Source organism: Rhipicephalus microplus, chromosome 2 (assembly GCF_043290135.1).
Source record: "Rhipicephalus microplus isolate Deutch F79 chromosome 2, USDA_Rmic, whole genome shotgun sequence".
In the NCBI taxonomy this organism is placed as follows: domain Eukaryota; kingdom Metazoa; phylum Arthropoda; class Arachnida; order Ixodida; family Ixodidae; genus Rhipicephalus; species Rhipicephalus microplus.
Genome location: NC_134701.1, coordinates 283,177,462 through 283,199,946, shown reverse-complemented (window position 1 = coordinate 283,199,946; position 22,485 = coordinate 283,177,462). Strand labels below are relative to the sequence as shown.

General features: G+C 40.9%; 1 protein-coding gene across 2 annotated transcripts in view; it reads left to right on the top strand.

The window, feature by feature from the left end:
• The window catches only part of LOC119180155 (scavenger receptor class B member 1), a 50,917-nt gene that overhangs the window by 326 nt on the left and 28,106 nt on the right, over positions 1 to 22,485 (top strand). For both annotated transcript variants that reach the window (XM_037431306.2, XM_037431298.2), the window contains exons 2-9: positions 305 to 385; positions 3,034 to 3,125; positions 5,961 to 6,121; positions 8,144 to 8,285; positions 11,517 to 11,726; positions 12,928 to 13,019; positions 18,847 to 18,893; positions 19,058 to 19,127. In XM_037431306.2, the coding sequence (XP_037287203.2) occupies positions 364 to 385; positions 3,034 to 3,125; positions 5,961 to 6,121; positions 8,144 to 8,285; positions 11,517 to 11,726; positions 12,928 to 13,019; positions 18,847 to 18,893; positions 19,058 to 19,127 (836 nt within the window). In that variant the 5' untranslated portion in view covers positions 305 to 363. The remainder of the gene's footprint in view (positions 1 to 304; positions 386 to 3,033; positions 3,126 to 5,960; positions 6,122 to 8,143; positions 8,286 to 11,516; positions 11,727 to 12,927; positions 13,020 to 18,846; positions 18,894 to 19,057; positions 19,128 to 22,485) is intronic.

Genomic DNA, 22,485 nt, shown 5'->3' with positions numbered 1-22,485 from the left:
GCACCTGTTTTTTTGCGCAGCTTTGAATTTCGCTCTCACATTTGTTGACGCCTGTAGGCAGACACACCACATCGGCGCAAGCATAATATTCGTGAGCCGACTTGTCGCTCGCCGTTGTCAATGTAGAATTGTCGAACTGTCGCATTCACCACAAAGCGAACGGGAGGTTTTTCGACGGCTCATTTGGCGACTGTGTGTGCGCGTTGATTACCCTGATTTTACGCATATCGTGACATCTAGGCCAAACTTGTTTGGTTGTGTTACAGCCTCGTGAAAACGTGCTTGTTTGTCGTTGTGCTTTCAGGCTCTCCAAAGAAGTGCTAACTGGGACATCATGTGGGTGTGACGACTCGAGAAGAAAATATGGATTTGAGTCGTCTTCTCGGTGAGTCAGGTGCTGATGCGAGGCGCGCGCATACATTACTTGCACCTTCAGAACGGGCGCATACGAAATGTACTTTGTTCGTTCCGCACACAGTCTCACGTTTCGACTGAACCGAACGGGGCATGCCCCGAACGGAAGAAAGCAGCCGATTTCAAAACTTGTTAATGAGTGTTAGTTGAGTTACACAAGATTGTGTAATTGGAAGTTATGTCGTTGAAATAATCTAAAAAGTTCGAAGTTTGTCTGGTAAAACTAGACGTCTTTACTATGATTCCAACTTCGTTCAGAGCACGATGTCACGACGTGTGTCTCGGTGCTTATCTACCGTACGCCCATTGTATTCGCCGCATGAAAATCTCGTGTGTAGTTATCTTGTGCTCTTGTGTATAAGTCATTTAACTGTCATTTGCGGCCTTTGTGTAGTCATCGGAAAAGAAAGCCCTGGTGATGTACACAAATAGACCATGTGCATTTACCCCATTAATTAAAAGGAGGACGGTAATCTGTCTGATTATCTCATTATGCATGTATTTTATTTGTACATTCTCAGTTTCATATGTAAATTGATTCCAGTGTAGTCGCACATGCTAATAAAGGCTGACAAGGAAAATGGCGTGCTGCGAAGGATATGTTATTGGACGGCGCCCAACATTTGCCTAGCATTTAATATTTTTATTTTCTTTGTCGTTCGCGTGGTGACAGAAACTTATTTGCTGCTGGCTAGCATGTAATGGTTTGTTTGGAATAATAATTTTGCCTGTCAAAGAAGTGTTCAATTTCTCTTGGTGTTGTATTATCGCATTGCTGCATGGAAAAGCAAAAAACCAAAAAGAATAGTACATGCACCATATATCCTTCTTTTTAAGCACGGAAATACAGGTATTTCTAACGTGTTACACTATTGTATTTATTCTCAGGGATTCACATTTACCATAATTATTTTATCTGTGGTCCGCCACGGTGTATCGCTGTTTGCAGTGCTCTGCTGCTGTCCTGAAGGTCGAGGTTTCGATCCCGGCCAGGGCAGTCACAAGGAGAAATGGTTGAGGCCCGTGTTCTGTGCTATGTCGGAGCATGTTAAAAAACACAGATGGTCAAAATTTCAGGAGCCTTCCACTGCATCGTTTCTAACAATCGTATCGTGGTTCTGGGATGTAAAATCCCAGATATTAAATTGTTTGATCGGTGTTTTTGAGAGCTATTAAACTGTCACTCTGTAACATGTTTTAGGACATTGGAATTGTTAGGGTCTACTAACACTGCTGTAACATTTGGAGCAAAGCATTGGCATTACAACTTATTTCACTTTCTTAGTGTCTGTTCAATTTACTGAAAGACCACTGTGGATACAACCAGACTACAGGGAGATGACAACACATGGCAAGGATGGGCGGGGGCTAAATAAACAAGCTATAGCAGGGCTCATGTGCTGACGTCTGCACTTCCTGCATAATTTATGACTTGAAGGTATACAGGATATGCTCATTGCTGACAGTGTCGTGATGTGGCAGGCACTCGGATATGGCCACTGCTGTGTTGACATAGCCCTATGGCCTCATTGTTCATTGTCAAAATGCAGTTGCGTGAGTGCTGGTCTCCATCTTTGAATGCATTTGCATTCTGGGGCTTGTGTGAGCTAGCTTTGGTCCGCATGGGTAACTATGCGGAAACTTATTCTCCTTTTCATGGATTATGCTTTTTCATAACGTTCCTTGGTTGCACAATCGGTAATTTGTCCTCTCATCAGTTTCACTCAATTTTGCCTGCTTTGTCACCAGGAAAACATACTCCGCAATGGTTTCTCAGATCCAAGCTGCAGTGGCTGAATTTTAATTGAGGAGAAATGAAAGAGGCCCCGTGTACTTGGATATAGGTGCATATCAAAGATCCACAGGCACTTGAAATTTCTTGAACCCTTCACTACAGTGTCCTTTATGATTATGATGTGGTTTTGGGACGTGCAACCATACTGATTATTAATAGTTTCCAAGTAGCTGTGGCACTGTGCCACCAAGCGGAATGCTGTGGGCTGAATTTTAGCTGAAATAAATTTCGGCTGTACTTTGGTTTAGGAGTATGCCAACGTACCTTGTGAAAGAAAAAATTAATCCATTCTTCTACTGCTCCACACGTTAATATTGTAGGCATTATAACTCGGCACACCACAATTTAATTATGTAGAAACTACATTGCTAGAGCTTTTTCTTTCTTTAATAATTGGGGTGCTTTGGCTTCTTCATTTAGAGCATGGTTCTGGAATAGTTTCCTGAATTTAAACCAGCTTTGCTATCACAGTACCTCATTTTTCTTAAACTTGAGATATAGTGTTGTCTGGTCTAACAAATTATTGTTCCTTTTTATTTCCATTCCTGAGGGGGAAATTGACTTTGAATGGAGGGTGATTTAATCTTCGTGGTAGGTAGCATTTTGTGTATGTTTGAGTGCTGTAGCAACTTTATAGAAATGCCTAAGCATGCAATGTTTGGTACTACACAACATTTCATTGCATTGAAATCATAAATTTCAACTATGTAGTAAGTGCTCAGGATATGAAAGCATTCAGGATTTGCGATTTGAAGCACAACACTAGTGTAACACCAGAGATTTATGCAGAGGCTGCTATACACTTTTCTTGCCTTCTTTTTCAGTTGTGTTAGGTGTTGTTGGGTTTCTCCTGGCCATTCTTGGTGGTGGGGGTGTTCTCCTGCTGCCTAGGTTGTTCAACACCATTTTAGATGAGGTAGTTCTTTGACATTATATATCGCTACACTTGCTGAGCCAACTGCATCACTCAAGTTCTGTTTGAATGACAGTTTTAAAATGCTCGCATATGAGACTAATAGTCGAGACACTGTACTGTGCATCCAATTTGTTCCGTTTGTCCAACGATCGGCACAGGATATGCTTAAGAGTTCTTTGCATTGTAGTAGCCTTGTGATGTATTTCAGGCTTGTGTTTGAAAGAAACCACCAGGATTTTTATATTTCTTAAATATATTAACTAATAAACATTTCTTTAGTATTTGCAACATTTTTATCAAGCAGTAATACATCTTTTTCTGTACGGAACTTGGTACTACCTGGCTTCACTCTAGCTTTCTACATTGTAGACAGTCTCATTTGCTCATGCTATTAAAGAGCCTAAAGGGTCTTCTCAATACTTGTGCAAGAAATGACCCTTTTATTTCTTGCTTGGCACAAGGCATAATTTTGTAAAGCTATATTTTATATTGATTTTTTATGCTATGCTGAGTAGTCCACTTTAGCTTTCTGATAGCCCCTGCTGTCTTGTGCTGTATTTTCCAATACAACTGGACCACTTATTAGAACAGGACTTACTCAGCAGCTTTGATACTGCCCACAGGGGGCAGTTTTGCACCAGCCTCAATTGTCTATGCAATGGTTACAGACATGAAAATTTCTTCATCGTTTGTATTAGCAGAACCAAGTTGGCGTGCGTGCATGTTGGGCAATATATAAAACCCAAATTGTCTTGCATGTGATCAAGCAGCTGCACCTTACCAGTGGTTGTACCACATTCAGGTAAAATGTAATTTAATTGGCCCTTAGCATTTAAAAAGGGGTGTGTATTTTAGTAAAGGCTCATTAATATAACCATTGCTAACTTGTGAAATAGGATAATTCACGTAAATTCTATGATCTCTAATAGCATATGCATTGTTTTAGTATCAAACTCCCATTATTTTGGTCATATTTGGCTGTAACTATCAGAGCCTACTATCAGAGCCTGCAAAGTGCTCTACACACTCCGAGAATAGTAGATACAAAGGAGCGAAAACGGCACTTGTGTACAATCGAAATGGCTGTGGGCCATCAAAAAGACATGCTTGCCATCGACAATTGCGTTGTTGGCGACCAAGGCTCCGGCAGCTGAGGTAAAACGTGCGTGTTTTTTTTTTTTTTTTTACAGCAGAGCTTTTCTGGTTGAGGATTGTCGTGTGTCACGTGTAGAATATTATGCTCATCATGGACCGACATGCACTGAATCATTGCCAAACCACTGAGTACAGTTCGTTAATGAGAGAAACTGAAGCGTGCAGACTCCACTTGGCATTTGCTGACCATAGGTCGGCAAACTCGCTTACGAGTAGAGTCACTTGTAGTCATTGAGTAGAGCCGTGTGTCCGAGTCTTGAGTGAGTCTGGGTGTGTAATATATCGGCGAGTGCCATCCCCATAGAAAAAGAGTTTAGTGAGTTTGAGTGCAAATGAGTCCAGCTGAGGAAAACATTGGTGAGTGTGCCTGAGCCCAAAGGCAACGCTTATTTCGCGAGTGAGTCTTGGTGAGCTCCACACCGTCTTGCCGACCTCTCGTCCTACCTACTCAGCTCTTCAGCATTACGCAGCCTTATATCGACTCACCTTTATAATGATAATGTTTTCTGATACACTAATGCAGCAGCGTTCATATGCGCCAGTTCAATATTAAATGAACAAACGCTTGAGTTGTAAAGGAGAGGGTGGAGGTGGCTTGACCCTCCACCCATTTTTTTTTTTTTTCAAGGGAAGGAGAAGGACATTTCGTCCGACACATATATGGGTTGCAATAAAAATGTCCTTAATGGATTGCAACCGAGGGTAACAAGTATTTAAAAAATACATGATTTGGAGCGTCTGGTAGAGCATCTATTATGCGAGATATCAGCGTTAAATAGCATCACCTTGGACGAAGCACCTAATAGTACGCTAACGGACTTGTGAGTGGACTTCCTCAGACCCACTCTGGTTCGGATAGAGCCATGAGTCTCAGAGATTTCAAGTGAGTAATTTTTTCTTGAACTTGAGTCAGGTGGGTCTGAACGAGAGAAATTTGAGTGAGTTCGAGTGAGCCCGCTTGCAGAAATCTTTTTTTCTGGTCCCATGAAACGTGAATTAATGAGCTCTTACTGTATGTGATAGTTTTCTGTCACGTACAGTTAGAGCTCATTAATACAGCTTTCATGGGACCAGGAAAAAATTTCTAAATAAACCAAATGCCTTATTATCGAAGACGTGAATAAGATGAGAAAAATGTATGCTGTATCAATGCACTTCAATCTTCTTGATCAATACACAAGTCCAGTAGTTATTTTACAAAAGATCAGTGTAAAAGCCACAATTCGCATCATTTTCAAGTTCGTTCATGGTGTGAAGGCGGCTCAAAATGCCACCCTGAACAAAAATGTGCTCTGAATCCCTGCTTTATTGGGTGTGCATATGAGATTCAGAAGTTGGCAGGTACAACGTGGCAGCAAGAAGTGCAGGACCGGGTTAAATGGCAAAACATGGGAGAGGCCTTTGTCCTTCAGTCGGTGTAGTTAGGCTGATGGTGATAAAGACTGTATGTGATAAGGTTAAATGCTAATGGTGCTCCAGCACAGATTTTTTTTCAGTTAGGCTTTATGCACTATTGTTTTTGCTGTTCAATGGTTTTACCACAGAAGCTTTATGTTACAGGTAGTTATTGTTAAATTAAGGGCCTGCTTACATTGTAATTGTATAACTGTCCTATATTTTATTGTGTATTAAAATATCGACGGGGCATAAATATAACATTAGCTGGCTTTTTTTTTTCAGAAACTTCCTTTGGTTAATAACTCTAATGTATTTCATCTGTGGCAAGACATCCCTCTACCCATTTACAGGAAGTTCTACTTCTTTAACTTGACCAATCCAAAGCAGTTTCTTGCAAAAGAAGAGAAGCCAAAGTTTGAAGAGGTTGGACCTTATTCTTACAGGTAATCGTCCTTTTTCTTGCACAGCAGTCGAGGTGTATATTCTTTTATTTTCTATGGCTATTGTTTACTCACTGCTTAAACTATTTGGTCATAAGTTAGTAGACACTGAATGTTTAATTGATGGGCCCTGCAACAGATTTAGAGCATGGTCAAAAAACTTTGCTGATTGGTAGTTGAGGCTGCTGAGAACTTGCGAGCCTAACAATATAGCACAGTATGTGGCCTGAAAATGAAAATAATTTTCAGTTTGCTGGAAATCACTCAGTGTCCTCCTGACAAATGATACCATGATACAAATGATGATCTCGTTATACACTCAGACATTGATACAGTGAACTCTGGTATAACAAAATATATCTTATTACTAAGTAATTTGAGAATAGCTTTGCAATTGACTTTGCTAGGAATACACCTTTATAACAAATTTTTAGATATAATGAATTTTTGTGTAGGTTGCAATTTTGTTGTAATGAGGTTTGAGTTTAAATTTAGTTCATAGTCACTGGCCGACTTAAGCATCACGAGCTGCATAGTTACTCTGTCGAATGTCGCATATGCCTGCGTGCATGTTATACTCGGGGACAACTGTCTGTGGCAATGAAGGGAAGGCTACGGAGCCAAAGTGGGCGTGTGCCACTGCTGTAGAATATGGTGCCACGAATTCTTCCGTATTTCTTGTGTGAAAATGATAAAAAATAACAACATTATTTTCTACTGGATGCTGTTTATAAAGAGACGCTGCACGCACCAAGTAGATACTCATATTTGTTGTCGCTTTTTGAAGAGTTTATGCGTTTTTGCGTGTCGGACAACGACGCACGTTTTACGTGCACCCCTCCGTCAAAATGCCGTCTTCGTCTTTAGGTGAGCGTGCCTCGCCCTTCGGCTATTCCAACGATTTCCCGAAGTAGCTTGTGTTGAATTTCACTCGGAAATGGCTGTGTAGGCAGACGTATCAAACTTTGTGCAGTGGGATTACTTGAACACTGCCGTCATCCCAAACGCGAGCCAAATTGGACTACTTCGCGGAGGAGTACAGGAGGTGTAGCTTCGCCTCTGCAGCTTTTCCTCATTGCCACAGAAAGTTCTCCTCGAATATATTTATCATACCTAAAGTAAGTGCTGCGCTCTAAAGAAAAAAAAGGCATGCTCATGATCATGACTGGCATTGATGAATGGATCAAGTATCATTCCTGCTTGCCATCCCCTCTGGCACAAAAAGGGAGAGACAGCGTTTAAAGCAAGCGACAAACCTATCACTTCACTCGTACTTGACAGACTCCAAAATAAATTGGCAACACTTAATTTGTTAGCCAAAAATGCCTTTAATAAACTAATCTTGTTTTTCTTCAATAAGTGTTGCAGGGCCCCTTTAAATTAGAGTAAGTTACTCAAGCAACGTAGATTGCAAAACTACTTCACTTCTGTGGCTTAGAATCGTTTTTTCAGTTATCTCTGGACTTTAGATCAAAAAGAAAAATATTCACCATGCTGTAGGTCATTGTAGCCAGCATTTCACTGTGTGTTATTGCATTGCCACAATAAATTTTAGCTCTCTTTTTGTGCTTTGCTCAATAGAAATGAACCCAATGATTATTTTCTCCCAGAGAACTTTCCAAAATTAATGCTCATTCTGGGGAATCTGTTTACATTCATTTACAGACAGTATTGATGTGGCTATTTCCGTCGTGTAGCAATTTGTTGTCATGTGTGTGTGTTGCTTCTTTGTGGTATGTTTCTGCTTGAACATCAACCCCAGGTGGTCGAAATTTTTGGAGCCCTCTACTACGGTGTCTCTTATAATAATATGGTGGTTTTGGGATGTTAAACTGCACATATCCTATCAATTATTCTGCTAAAACATCACTTTGGCAGACTTGCATCATATATCAAAAGGGCTTCATTGGTCGGCACAATTTGGATTACGTTATACTTGGGAATGAGTTTCAAGCTAGAGCTTTTCTTCCATCATAGAGTTGATTGATGAACTGCAGTTTTGAATGGTTTTAACAATGCTTGCAGGGTGACTTGGGTGAAGAAGAACATCACCTGGAATTCCAATGGCACCATTTCATACAGAGAAGTCAAGACATACTTTTTTGACAGAAATGAATCTGTTGGTACTGAAGCGGACCAGATCACAACTATTAATGCTCCTCTTGTGGTACGTTGAAGTGGCATACTTGAAAAGCATACAGACTGATGATCAAGCATAGAAGTGTGGAGACACTTGCAGCGTTACCTCTTGTTTTGGGTTGTACAAGACCAATCTCAAGCTTAAGTGATCATGCAAGGCTTGTTGTTCTTTTCTTAAGGAGTAAATTTTTTTTATTGAAGTGCTGCTGTTAAGCTTTTTGCAATGCCGGCTTATGTCGCCAAAAAACTGTCATCACCAGGAACCCGTATGCGCCACAAAATGCGGGCAATCAAAGTCAAACTTTCAGTGAGGCTAGTGATGCCAAGCTCGGAACGATACCGCAGCCGGATTCTGCTTCAACGAAATTGAAATATGAGATTTAGACTACTCTCAAAGCTTGCCAAAACTTTACTAGAGGCCTAAGTGCCAAAGGTTCGCACTGTCAGTCATAGGCGAGTGACAGGAAAGCCGAAACACTTCGGGCTGTTTACGATGTTAGTGCCTTTGCTAACCGCTCGCATTTGGAGCTTATTCGTTATAGATGATTATGACTATAGCGACTGTGGTTTCCTGCTTAGCGGTTACTGCAAATGGTAGTGTTGTTTTCAATCTGTGTGCTCTGGCAGCGCGTGCGTCTTCAGAGCTACATTTTTGGTATTTATTTATTTATTTATAAGTGCAACCTACATCGCCCAAGTGGGCATTATTGTAGGGGGGTGAAGGGAAAAAAAGCAGTCTTACAGTCGAACAAAGCGCACGTTGGCACCGTCAAAAATAGCATACATTTGTGCAGCAGCTCCTGCGCATTCACAAAAAGCACACATCTTGTAGTGACGAACAAAAAGCATCGGATGGAAGATCAACAACACACTCATTCAAATTATTTCATTTGCGAATGATAAAAGGAAAAAATAAATTCATAACGCCTTGGTTGCCAGTCACGATCGCAGGGCTAGCAACAATGAGAAGTACTTGCTTGTACTGTAGCACTACCTCAAAAACATGCCAAGAGTTCTTGAATTCTGCCGCAGACCGAACACGCATCAAACCAACTGGCAGCATCACAGTGGATGGACGATCTGCTGCTAAGAATCTCAATAGCAAAACATTGACCAGGATGTTTGTGTAGTGACAGGAAATATGCCTCCAACAAAGACGAGGAGCTTGTGATACAGCTGAGCAGCTGTGGCAACGAGAAATTGTCAAGTTCTCTGCAGCATTTCGCGGCTGTCCTAGGCAAGCTTCTTTTCCTTTTGTGGTAGCACTCACGAAAACTTCGTTGAAGCAGAAGTACCCAGAACAAGTATTCATTGTGAGAATGCATTTTTCGCATTGTTTTTAATGGGCAGATGAAGGGGAAGCGAGAACTATTCATTTTGGCAGAAATTTTGTTGTAGCGGTATACATAACAGCGGGATTCGACTGTAATTACGACCGATCGAGTCCAACAATTTCAACCTGAATAGTGACAATTGAGGCTAAGCCTAATGAAAACAAATATACTTGCAATCAAACCAAGTCCACCCAAGATACTTTTGTTTCATGTTGCCTAATTATTCTAATTAAGGCTCATTAAGATTGAGCTAAACAGGAGCTAGCCAAGATACCATGAGCTCCACTATGACTAAGATTTGCACCTTTAGTGCAAACTGCCCAGATTTCTTTTGCATTTGTGAGCACTGTCACAGTTACTCACTCATGTTAACCTGTCATAATCTGTCTGTCTAGTTGAGAAAGAAAATTAGACCATGTTCAGGGTTAAAAGCGCAAAAGGGTGCAAATGAGGAACAGGACAGACATCCGGTGCTGTTTTTCACTGAATGTTTACTGGAAGGCAAGTGAATATTATATACCTGGTGTTACTAATATAAATGAGTATGACGAGTTTAAGCAGCATGTGGAAGTGGTAATCTTACGTATCTATTGTTATGAAAAACAAGCTTTCAAACTGGGAGTGACAGAAACTGGGCAGGCTCATGACTGCTCATGCTTACGATGGTCAAGGGCCTCGATGGTATCACTGGTGTGCTGTCCTAGATGACTCATCCGAATATACACGTTAAGAAAAGCAGGTAGCTAACCTTAGCAATGAAGCAACCACAGCTGTGATAGTACAAGTTAGAGCAGAGTGTGCCCTTAGAAGAGTTAACCCTTTTTGCATAATTGCGATTCTGCCCCGCCACGGTGGTACTCGGCTGCTGACCCGCAGGTCGCGGGCTCGAATCCCTGCTGCAATGGCTGCATTTACAATGGAGGCGGAAATGTTGTAGGCCCGTGTGTGCTCAGATTTGGGTGCACGTTAAAGAACCCCAGGTGGTTGAAATTTCCGGAGCCCTCCACTACAAGGTCTCTCATAATCATATGGTGGTTTTGGGGCGTTAAACCCGACATATCAACCAATCATAATTGTGATTCTGATGAGCCACACAAAGCAGTGCACCTGGGAAATTGCCGAGACCTTTCATATTAGAAAGCAAGCACTGTTTATTTATAATGTCCTCAAGGCCGAATTGCATTAATGGTTGTGTGTCTCTCAGGCTTCTGTCACTCTCTATGATGAGTGGTTCATTTTGGTTAATAATAGTGAGCTCACCACATGCGCATCTTAATCGAATTTGTCATTGTTCTTCAGATTTTATAACAGTTTGTATATTCACTTTCATAATGGGCTTTTATCTTTGTCGGCATAGTTTTGTGCTGTTAACCATGAACTGTGTTACTACAAATTGCTAGCACCTCATCGTAAAGGAAGAGGTGACAACTGCATGTTCATTTTTTCAGCCATTTGCATAAGATTCTTGCAGCTGTCTTTCATAAAGTGGGAAAGTGTTGAGGTAGCAAACAATTATAGGTTTGGCACAATCTCATTTTTATGTTCCCTATAGGAAGGAGGGATGGAGTTCAGAAAGTTTTACAGACATCTGAAAACTTCTTGCTCAGTCCTGACTCTTGAGATTAAACTCCTTTCCCCACATAAAAATAAATTTGTCCTATATGTATATTGTGCTCATTTAAGGCTGTGTTTTTACCACACAGGGATGGAGTGTCTACTTAGATGCGTACAACTGCGGCCTTTTACTAACATTTTTATGAGCTTTGTCAGTGTTAATTGCATAGCAGCTGAAATAGGCTTTGTTCTATGAAACAGCGCTTTTCAGTGTGTTGCTGTTGCAATTTTTTTGTGCGAAAGGCAGGCTTCGCTCGTTCTAAATTGGTTTGCTCGTTCGTAAATTGGCTTAATTTTTTTTCTTCTTCCAGGCCGCAGGTGTCCTTGTGGATAAAATACCGAACCGTGTAAAACGCAGAGCAATTGCAGTTTTTATTAACCTACTTAAAGAGAAGCCGATTTCACAACACACGGTGGGTGAGCTCCTGTTTGATGGCTACAAGGATTTGCTCGTCATGGCCAGCCAGAAGATTGACCCAACCTTGCCGCCTACTGGTGGGAAGTTTGGCTGGATGATGTTGGTTAGTAACCAGCAGGATTGTTAGGATCAGTAACATTACTTGTTTTTGCATGCATGGTTGAATGCTTGCTGCCATCTAAATTTGAGCAACAGCTAGCACTTGGATACATGAACATAAAACACTCATTATTTGATCTATATCTTGGTGATTTGGGCATTTTGACTGATCAACCCTGCCATCCGGTATATCACTAAACTCTTGTTCGCTCAGTGCACATATGCGCGAATTCTTCTTTCAAAAGGGTTTGCCTGTCCGCATTGCCAAGTGGGGCATATTGTTTCGCAAGATGCTACTCTTGTGCCTCTAGGTGATCACTCCTAGCTGAAACTGTACTAATTCGCAAGTGTCAGTGTTAGGGCAGTGAAAGTTAAATGCTTCTTTGAATGAATTACTAGTAACTGGCTGTGATGTATCTTAATACTGCGGCAATTTATGACACAGGAACTGAGTCATTGCTGAAATGGAAAAATGTTGCAAAGTATGAATGAATTCAAGATTTTAAGGGGTTAACTGAAACTTAATGCAACAATTGTTGTGTTAAGTAGAGGGTTTACTCCAACTTAATACAACAATTATTGTGTTAAGCAGTAAACTTCTTGCAGTCCTTGCTGCAAGCCGACTCGGCACGCCTGTTCACACCTTGAGCTAGTGTTCGATGTATTTATTTGCTTGTTTTATTCCCATAAGCTACTACCCTTTAAGTGGGCCCAAATAGTGTTGGCTAATGTTCGCACTTTAGTAAGTACAATTATCTCACAACATATAACATGTAAAACAAAACAGATGTTTTAACACTATCAAATTTTGTGGCAATCTCTAGGAGGTTTTGTTTCTGTTGCATGAAGATCCAGCCCCACTAAGAAGTTTCCAGTTAAACAAGACAGAAACACCCCAAAAACAGATTTCTGGATAAGAGAATGGAATTCTTCTGGACCACTCGCTCTTTCTTGTCTCCCTTCTCATCTTCCTTCAGCTTGCGCAGCAAGTCGAGTTTTCTAAAGAGCTTCATTTTCTTTTTGTGTGTGTGTGTGTGTGTTTCTCACGATTTTAACCAATGTTTTATGTACCAGCATTGTGAATGTGGTCTGTTTGGTTGGTGTGGGGACAAGTTTAAGAGTATATTGGAAAAGATCTGAGTATTCTATTTTAGCCACTTCTGAACAAAATTATCAGTGCACTTTCTTGTTATGTTTTCTTTCAGCGTAATGGTTCCAATGATGGCCTTTTCACTGTGCACACAGGCAAAGGGGAAATGGACAAATACAATGTTATCACTCGTTGGAATGGCCTGCAGTAAGTTATCCATTCACATTCATTTTTGAAACTGATAAACAATTAGTTTTTGACAAGGACATTCTAATTTTCTGAAACGTTTGCTGAAAATGCTGACTCTAGGTTGTATAGTTGGTTGTGCAAGAGTATGCACATGTACAGTTGGCCAGATCTTTAGCCAGCGTGTGTGAGTGGCAATCTTTTTTGTGTATCTTCGCCGTATGACTGAGTTACGTTTCAGAAAGGGTGAGGGCAAGTTTGTTTTGTGGACACCACGTGCCCACAAAACAATTTTCGGCAGACAGAAAAGTCGCCGCTCCACATCATAAAGATTTGACTGAATGCACACTTGGGCAGTAATACAGCGTGTTTTAAGAAATGTGTCCAAAATCCTCAAAAATTGGGGAAATGCAATGTTTGTCTAATGCCCTCATAATTACTTCTTCTGTAGCCGCAGGCATCTGAGATGACTTAAGACATCATTTGTGACAGTAGATAAGAAAGTTGATTCATTTTAATTAGCAGAGTTAGGCAGTTATGTCAAATAGTAGAATAAAAGCGCTTCCTGCGAAGAACCCAGTGCAGCTTTGAGATTTGCAAAAAAGTGGTGTCAAGTAATGATTGCAAAGCACAGTTGAAACCCTTTATGAGAGACAAGCACTGAGGAGTAATAATTGTACTTTACATGAGGGGTCTCTACTAATTTATAGGGTTGTGCAAATATTCACAACTTCAAATATATTTTTTTAGTGTTGCTATTTGATTCGATTTGCTCTGCAAGTTTACTATCGGACCTTTCCAAAGACTAATACAGTCAACGTCAGATTGGCAGTGGCCCCTTCAGATTTTTAGTTTGATTCACCCTGTTACACTCTCGCGTTGCGTCAAAGCTATCTTTCAAACTCTGCCTTGGTCTCAAATGTGTCGACTCGACGCTGGTTCCAACATGCAGATGATAGATGTGTCAGAGATGGGGGGCTTGTTTAATGCTGTTTTGGACCCGAGATTTGGGTAAGAAGTTGAAGACATTAGATGCTGAAGATTTTTGCTATTCAAAACTTCAAATGCTCCTATATATTGGCACGTACAAGGCAGATTTGGAACTCCGGACTCCAAAGGAACACATCATTGTTCGGCACGCCAGTTGGGTTTCCACAGAAGTTGAAAGAAGAGGAGAGCTTGAGGAAAAGGGGTTACATAGTAGCGCAAACTTCGAAAAGCACAAATCAAAGAAAAGCAGTGGGAGGAGCAGAAATATTAGGCGCTAAACTTCGTAGTGGCAGTCTCAAAAATCCTTCTTCAGAAGGTTAAGGGCACTAAAAGGACAATGTACAGCCCTGTTCAAAGAGGAGGCAAGCCCGCGGTGGTAACGTACTCCCACCAACTTGATGTCTTTTATACCCATTCGTCTCTTACATCAGTGTCTCTTTTAAATTAGCTAAGCTGTCGTGAAATTCAAACAAGTTCAGCGGCGAAACCAGAACACGGAAGAGTGCAACTGCCATAAATTTCTGATGAGTTCTGAATAAGTGACCATCGTTACACCTATCGTCAACTCACTTCGCTGTGTGAGTGTGCAGGCTGTGCTTGCAGTTACAACATGGATGGCGTACATATGTTAATGAACATGAAAGAACGACACCTCTGTGACCGTTATGTTGTACAGTAATGCCATTCTGGTCATCTGCTTGTTGCACTCATCGGTGCTTTGGTTTCACATTGAATTTGAACTTCATTATTCTGCATTAATTACTATACGCTGCTTTTGTTACATGAAAGCTGTGAGTGGTTCCTTACATAAATTTCTTTTCTCCAGGCTTGTGTGAATAATAGATTTTTTGCTTGAAGGGAATAGTGATTGCGGTTAAATAATTTTGAATCGAATTCAAGTAGTATATATATTGCATAGTACAAAAAAAAAGGGCATATCTGTAATTTCATAACTAACCTTGAATGTAAAGATTCGACAGAAGTCTGCCTGGTTGGGTATGAAACTGGGAATTGAAAAGTTTTGAAAAAACCCGATGTTTCGAAACCGACTTGGTTCCTTCCTCAGGGGTGACTGCGGAGCTACGTAGCAGCGGCGTCTCCAAAGCAGTCGTGGGGTGGATAATGACCCCCTCTCTCTCTGGTTTTGCCGTGCACTAACAAACTGCACAATGTTAAAAAAAATTGAAACAAGGCCTGTGCAAATGCATTTTTTTTGCATCAAAGAAAGTGGAAACAGCATTAAAATAGTAGGAGAATTTGACTTTCGGTAGAATGCAAGTGATAGCCTGTAAAGTATGTTACTTTTTAAAATTTCCTATACTTAAAGCATATGTCAGTATAAGAAGCTTTTTAACCTAAAAAAATGTATCAAATTAACTTTAAAATTGAGCTTCGTGGCAGTGCAGATTTTTTTAAATAGGTGCTTTCATGGCTTATCACTGTTTCACCACAGTGAAATCATTTTTACAGGGTGTCTCTAGCAGATTATATGTGCATTTATTCGTCCTTTTTGAATAATTCAGAATTTTCAATAATTTAAGTTTGATTCGAAGTTAACTCGAACACTGCATTATTTATTCGAATATTTGAAGCATTAAAATATTCGCACAAGCCTACTATTTTCCCATGTAACATAACTGCCTAACACGATGAAAAATTAATTTAACTTTTATAATTATTGTCTCGAATGCTGTCTCAAGGCTACCTTCAAAAATAAACTTTTTTGTTGTTGAGACATCTTAATGAAATTTTCAGGATTGACTCATAGTAAAGCCATTTGAATAACCATGGTTTTATGCAGTTGTGTTAGTGGTTCTAAAGTTATAGCAATGTGTCAGCAGTCCACATCGATCCCTTAGTCAGGGTCTGGAGAAATTGGAGAATGTTCTAGTACTGGGAAATCTATTACGAAGTTTCCTCGACAGGTACCTCAGGGCAAAACAAAGCCCTTTTTTTCAGTTTCCTTGCTAAAAAATTTTACATGAGCGCTGAATGTAGTGTTGCTCATCAGGCTTTCATCAATAGACTTTTAATTACTACAAATTACAAGTACAATGTATTGAAAAAATAAACCTGATAGAAATCGGATGAATGGCTTGAGAGCTATCTCTCGACTAAGGAGCCTCACCATTCAAAAATGTAATTCAAGATAATGGGCTTGGAAAGTTTCGATAAATATATCTTGGTCTATAATGACCTTGCAGGTTAAATGCGTTTTTATTGCCTTATAACCTTTGCCACCTTTCCCCTTTTTTTTCCGTATGAGTCTGGTATTGCTGAGGTTGATTCAAGACGCCAAGGGCATATCAAGAATCCATTCATGCCCTGCTGGTGCACACTGTAGATAGAAGCACCTACACAGTCAATGCAATCATTTTTACCAATAAAGCGGCTGCGTCACTGAGAAAAGGGCAGTCATAATCGTTGTTGGCATGTTGGATGGCTACCGGTGTGTCCGACAACACATCGATTGCAGGCACAAAACACTGCGAAACACTGTGCAGACTTTATAAAGTGCCGCAAACAAAAACGGAATGTGAAGCGGTACACACCAAGTACACACAAAGCCTGGCTGCACAGCGGCAGCAAACAATAAAGCTAGCGCTAGCGCTAATCGTGGAGCAGGTGTTATCATCATTGCACAAAGCAGCCATGGCACCCGCCCATTTCTCCACTCCCTTGAGTTAGTCTACACTATGTCCAGTCACAGCTCACGTTGAGACAAAGGAAACTCGAAAACCCTTGCAAGCCCCCCAGTCATGAGTGAATCATGTTTCTGCCGTGCCACCACCACTACCGCCTAGGCGGTAAGAAAACAATTAAGGCAGCTTCGCACTAGGAGTGCCAAACCTAAAGTGCAGAGCTGGGGAGGAACATTTTTTGTTTCTCTTATTTCCTCCTCCCTTTTCTTCTTTTTCTGTCTTTGTATTTTTCTCTTCATTTCAATTTATTTCTTCCTCTGTCTATGTACCTCTTTCTCTTGCTTGCTCTTTCTATTTTTTCTTCCTGCTTTCTCGTTGTATTGCAGTCTTGCCCTCTTTTTTTTTTTGTTCTTATCTGCGGTGCAGCCTGCATTATGCCAAATGAACTAGTTTAGTGCACTGATGATGCACTTATCATTATTGAGGCACTCTTTGAAAGCACGAGCGCGTTCTGACTATGCAGCACACAGAGCTTTAGGCAAAGCAATGACTACAGAATACGACAGCCCGGCTCCCTGAAATGCTCTGCACTGAAAATGTGGAGGAATTCACGAGCAAAACAAGACCTAGACGGCATGTGAATGGCACACGCTTGAAGTTGGGCTTGTTTCGGCTCTTGTTTAGCTGGCATAGAAGCAGCTGCTACTACTCGTTGTTACACGATTTGACATATTTTTATGATGCATTAGGCATTCGTAATTATAGAAAAGGTAGTTTATAATACGTACAGCCCAAACACACGGTTTCTCAAAAATGGAGTGTATTTTTCTTAATTTTTAAAGGCTGGTTCCCCCTTTAACTATCTTTAGGTAGGTCACCACCTTTAAGGAACAATTTTACAGTTGCAGTTCAAAAGTTACAAATACAGTAAAACCTCGTTAATTAAAACTCGGTTATTTCGAAATCTTGCTTAATTCGAAGGATTTTTGCGGTCCCGTATTTTGCAATGTAAGTTTGAGTGGATAATTTGAAGCGGTGGCCGGCACCAGTCCGGTTAATTTGAAAATTTTGGGTGCAATGTGGCAGTTTCAGATTCGGGTTTAGCCGCAAATCCGCCGAAACGACGGCCCTTAATAGCCACAAGGCAATGCAACGTAGCGATAGTGATGAGTAGTAGCTGAAGCACCCCAGCCTCGCTACTTCCAGCGCAAAAAGAAAAGAAAACGGTCTTGTGGTCAACCAAAACGTGTGCCTGTGGAAAACTGGATGTGCTTCACTGCAACACAGCAGAGACGCGCGGGCAGCATATTTCATGTTTCTAGCAACGTCAGCGGGTCATGGTTCACTCATTCTTTCTGGGATCGTACAACAATTAATAAGGGATAGTTTGGCGGAATTTGCTATGTATGCGAACCTCCGATTGCCAGTTTCTCCAGGGATTCGCACCTTTGCACTGCTGGCGGAGTTCGTGCCAGCAAACACCTACTTCGCAAACTAAGTTCGAAAGTTTCAAAGATCATTTTTCTCAGCCAGATCACATCGCGGGCTTCGTCAGACTGGCCATTATTGAATTCCTAATTATACCAGAAAGAATGTGCGAATGGTCGCGTCATGACATGCCGACGCAGCGAGGTGCAGGCGACATGCTGCCCGCGTGTCACTACTGTGTTGCAGTGAAGATGTATTGTTTTCCGCAGGCGCGCATTTCAGTTGATCACGACAGCAGTTTTTTTTTTTTTCAGTAGCAGCAGCGAGGCCCATCATTACCCCGTGTTTGCGCAAAATTAAAACGACCAGGTATTGCTGGACAACGTAACCCTTGGAGCCGCTAGCTAGCCTACACAGCAAACGACGAGCACTGATTACTTTGAACAGTTCTAAGCTCGTGGCATCTCACTTTTTGAATGTTCTGTTGATTCGAAAACCCGCTTAATTTGAAGATTTCTCGCGGCCCCAGTGACTTCGAATTAACAAGGTTTTACTGTACTACGGTTTAAGCTTCTCGGCCTTAGACAAATGTAACTTTAGAATAAATTAAGTGCTAAACTATCCTAACAGCCATAACTACAACAGTTCACCAACAGTCACAACACAACTTGGCAAGTACAGATTGAGAACACTGTCCTGTGCTTGAGACACCCCAGTTATCTGCAGTGCTTACTAGCACAATGCATCCTGAATTGTTTAACTTACAACTGTGGCTTACTCTAATGCAGAAACCTTACCTGGTGGAATGGGACATGCAACATGATAAATGGCACAAGTGAGTACTACCAACTCAATTCACATTTGTGCCCCTCTGTTTATCTTATTTCTCTCACCTGGTAATTACAGCATCAAGAAGAAACAAAAATCTTGTAGTATGTTGTCAAGTTTGCAGTGACACTGTGCTAAAAAAAACAATGACAATTTTTTTTCGATATTTAGATGGCGAGCTCGTGCCTCCTCTGAAACCTGGAGAGAAGTTCATTGAAGTTTACAATCCCGACTTCTGCAGGTAGGAACTGTGTATTGCCATTCAGTAGACTGTGGACAAGAGCGGCAGGAGCATCTTTATTTCAAGTTGATGTGGATGCACTAGTTCTTTGTGTTGACAAAAGCTGCGGCATATTATGGATTGTTTAAGGCGAATATTTAAAATGATTGACTTAGCGTGGTCTTATATTTTGTCATTGCATCATTCAAATGACTTTCTCTTTTGAAAAACTTTTGTCCTATGGCGTTTTCAAAAGGAAATTTTTCTTGTAGCCATGAAACCCTAAACATGAACACAAGTTATTCCGAGCCATTTCAGTACACCCACAGAAATACAATGTAATGCCAAAAAAAAAAAAAACGTGCAGACTCGTTAAATATTTGCTTAACAAAACATGTTGCTGGGCAAGTTGGTGGCATATTCTTTCTTAAAATAGTGCTAATTTTTGTGGGGACAGGACAGAGAAGTGCATGACAGGACAGGTGCAGACTCCAGCTTGGTTTGTTTAACTCTTTTGTTACTTCGCCTATTCAGATTGATCGCCGGTGATCAAAGCTTTTGGATTGTCGATTTTGGCATGTTAAATTTGTTTCTTATGCACCCAGCACTTTCTAGTAGTTAGTCCAGCCACTCAACCTTAAGAATTAATTTGAATTTGCCTGTTTTGGTAACATAAAGATTTTCGACAGATCTTTGCACAAACCAATGTGCGTTTATTGTTGGGAAAGTGCACTAGGCTGGCGAACTTGACAGAAGTGCTTGTCCATCGTGATTATGCTACAGTAATATCGAAGTTCTGTAATGAAAAGAAACTTTACAAGCCAAATATTGAATTAAAGTGTCAGCTTTGCAATTTTACAATGTTGAGCAGTAATAATTGCCAGAAATTCATGCCAGCTATTCAACAGAGAGCTGTTCCTAAGAGTCAGGGAAAATTTTGTCTACAAAAAATATTTACAAAGGTTTGTCGCATGTTTAATGTGTCGAGGTGGCCTTCTCTGACAGTTTCCAGCAGCTTTGGTTTTGCTTGCATCGTTATATCAGGCACAGGGTCACATCTAGTGTCACTGGTCGATCCTACGGCGGCGGCATCACGTGCACATGGGTGCACACCAGCGCTGCAAAGCACATGCGCTGCTCGAAACTGTCTTGCAACCACAACTGAATTAAGTGAGGATCGGCTTAGAGTATAAGGATGACTGTACCTCAGCTTCAAGCTTTATGGCGACGTTGTTTCGCGTCAGCCTGAGACATCCGCAGCCATTAATGGGTTTGTTTTGTTTACATCCACCAGTTGTCTCCTCCGCGACAAGTGCGTGTAGCTTTTGATCTTTATACACAATCTTATAGCTACTCTGGTTACGTGCGTGGTCCACATTTCGCTGGGGCGCGGTGTGCTGGCGCTGGCTGCAGAGTTTCTCCCAACAACAAGAAGGCCCCCAGAGCACATCTTGGCACTGACTACAGAGCAGTGCAAGACATTTTAAAAATGTGCGCGGTGCGATATTGTTCTTTTTTTAATACGATATGCACAAAAATTCAAATAAATATACTTGAATGCATATATTGGAACGCCAACCTATGCAGAGTGAGGTGGCTCATGGAAAGAGGTGACGCTAGATGAAATAGTGAAGTTCATTGGACATCTCATTAATATAGCAAATATTGTCATCATGGGTGTCCATCTATATTTTAACACCTGGAGACTCTTGACGTAAGACAACGAAAATTTCCAGAGAAAAGTGTACGAGTACACTTGTGGCTCACTAAAAAATGTGCAATGCTTCCTTCACCTCATGGCACGAACAATAAAGCAGCAACTCGGTTCTGATTATCTTTGTCTATGTGAAGAGAATCATTTTGTACAACATTCAATATTTTTTTATACTGTTCCTGGGTTATTTATCTACAAATGTATATTCTTAATTTTCTAGGTTATGAATACTTTGGCATATACTACTATAGTGTTTCTTATTGCACTGTTTACCAGCTGGCAGCCAAAAATTCCATGCTTTTCACATTTTTATTCATTATAAGATATTTTTGTTGCTCTACAACATATATTTTTCGGAAAGAGCATTTCATTGTGCAAAATTTAGTATGCTGCAATGCGTGCTGGAGTATTTTTCAAACTGGCTAAAACAATCTTCCCGAGACATATGAAAAATCATTTTCGCACAGTAACGAAAGAGTTAATACCAGATAGATTCGACTTTATAAGAAATGAGGGCAATAAATGCACGGGCAATCATAAGGGAGGAGTAAATTAAGGTGGTCTTACTGTAAAACTATAAACTTTTGTTTACTCATCTAACTTAACAGACATGTAGGGATACTGATATTACGTTAATGTACTTGTCACCTTTCTGCTAAAGAATGCTTTCGACAGTTCAAGAGCTAATCTGTCCTTACTTATGCTTAAGATTTTGATGTCCTCAATCGTGGTTCAGTTTCTGCAAGTGCTGCGAGGAGTGCGTAGGTTTTAGAATGATGTCAACGCATCTTCCAATGATAGTTCATGTTCCTTGGCCTGTTATTTGATGCAATGCCCAGTTGGACCGTCGTACACTTTGCCACATTAGGGGGATCTCTTAAACTACACCCTTAGCACACCACACTATGGTTTCCCGTTTTTCTTAAGATGTCATTACACGGTCACCCACCAAATTGCGGTTTTCATGAAAAAATGAAAGTGGAGGCTCTATTGTGTCTGTAAATGTATGATTGAAAAATGAGCTCTAGAAGAATATTAGATGATAGATATGTTGAGTTTAATGTCCCAAAACCACTATATAGTTATGAAAGACGCCGTAGTGGAGGGCTCTAAAAATTTTGACCGCAGTTCTTTAAAGTGCACCCAAATCTCAGCACACGGGCCTACAGCATTTTCGCTTCCATCGAAAATGCAGCCGCCGCAGCCGGGATTTGATCCCGTGACCTGCGGGTCAGCAGCCCGGTACCTTAGCCACTAGACCACCACGGCGGGGCTAGAAGAATATTGGAGTGCAAAATGAGCTCTGAATGTTGCCAGCCATAAGTGCCGCACGTCGCCAGTGACTGCCATTTTACCATGGTATGCGAGACATCATGTGCATCATAAAGTGGAGCCGTCATCTTCGATGTAAGCTTCAGCCACTGCAAGTTGTTTGTTTTTCAATGCCAAACTTAAGAAGGCTGCAGTAGCTTCATTGTACTCACTGCTGACCACAAAATCAAATTGTTAGCCGGAATACAGACGCTCGCAAAGCAAGCGGCTTACTACGTCACGGCTCGCCAGTGCACCAGTGTTGTCAGACTCTGAGGCGGCTCACACATTTATAAAAATGCTCATTATAAATTGAGTTCTTGACCAAATGCACTGAAATATCGCCTGCGCATT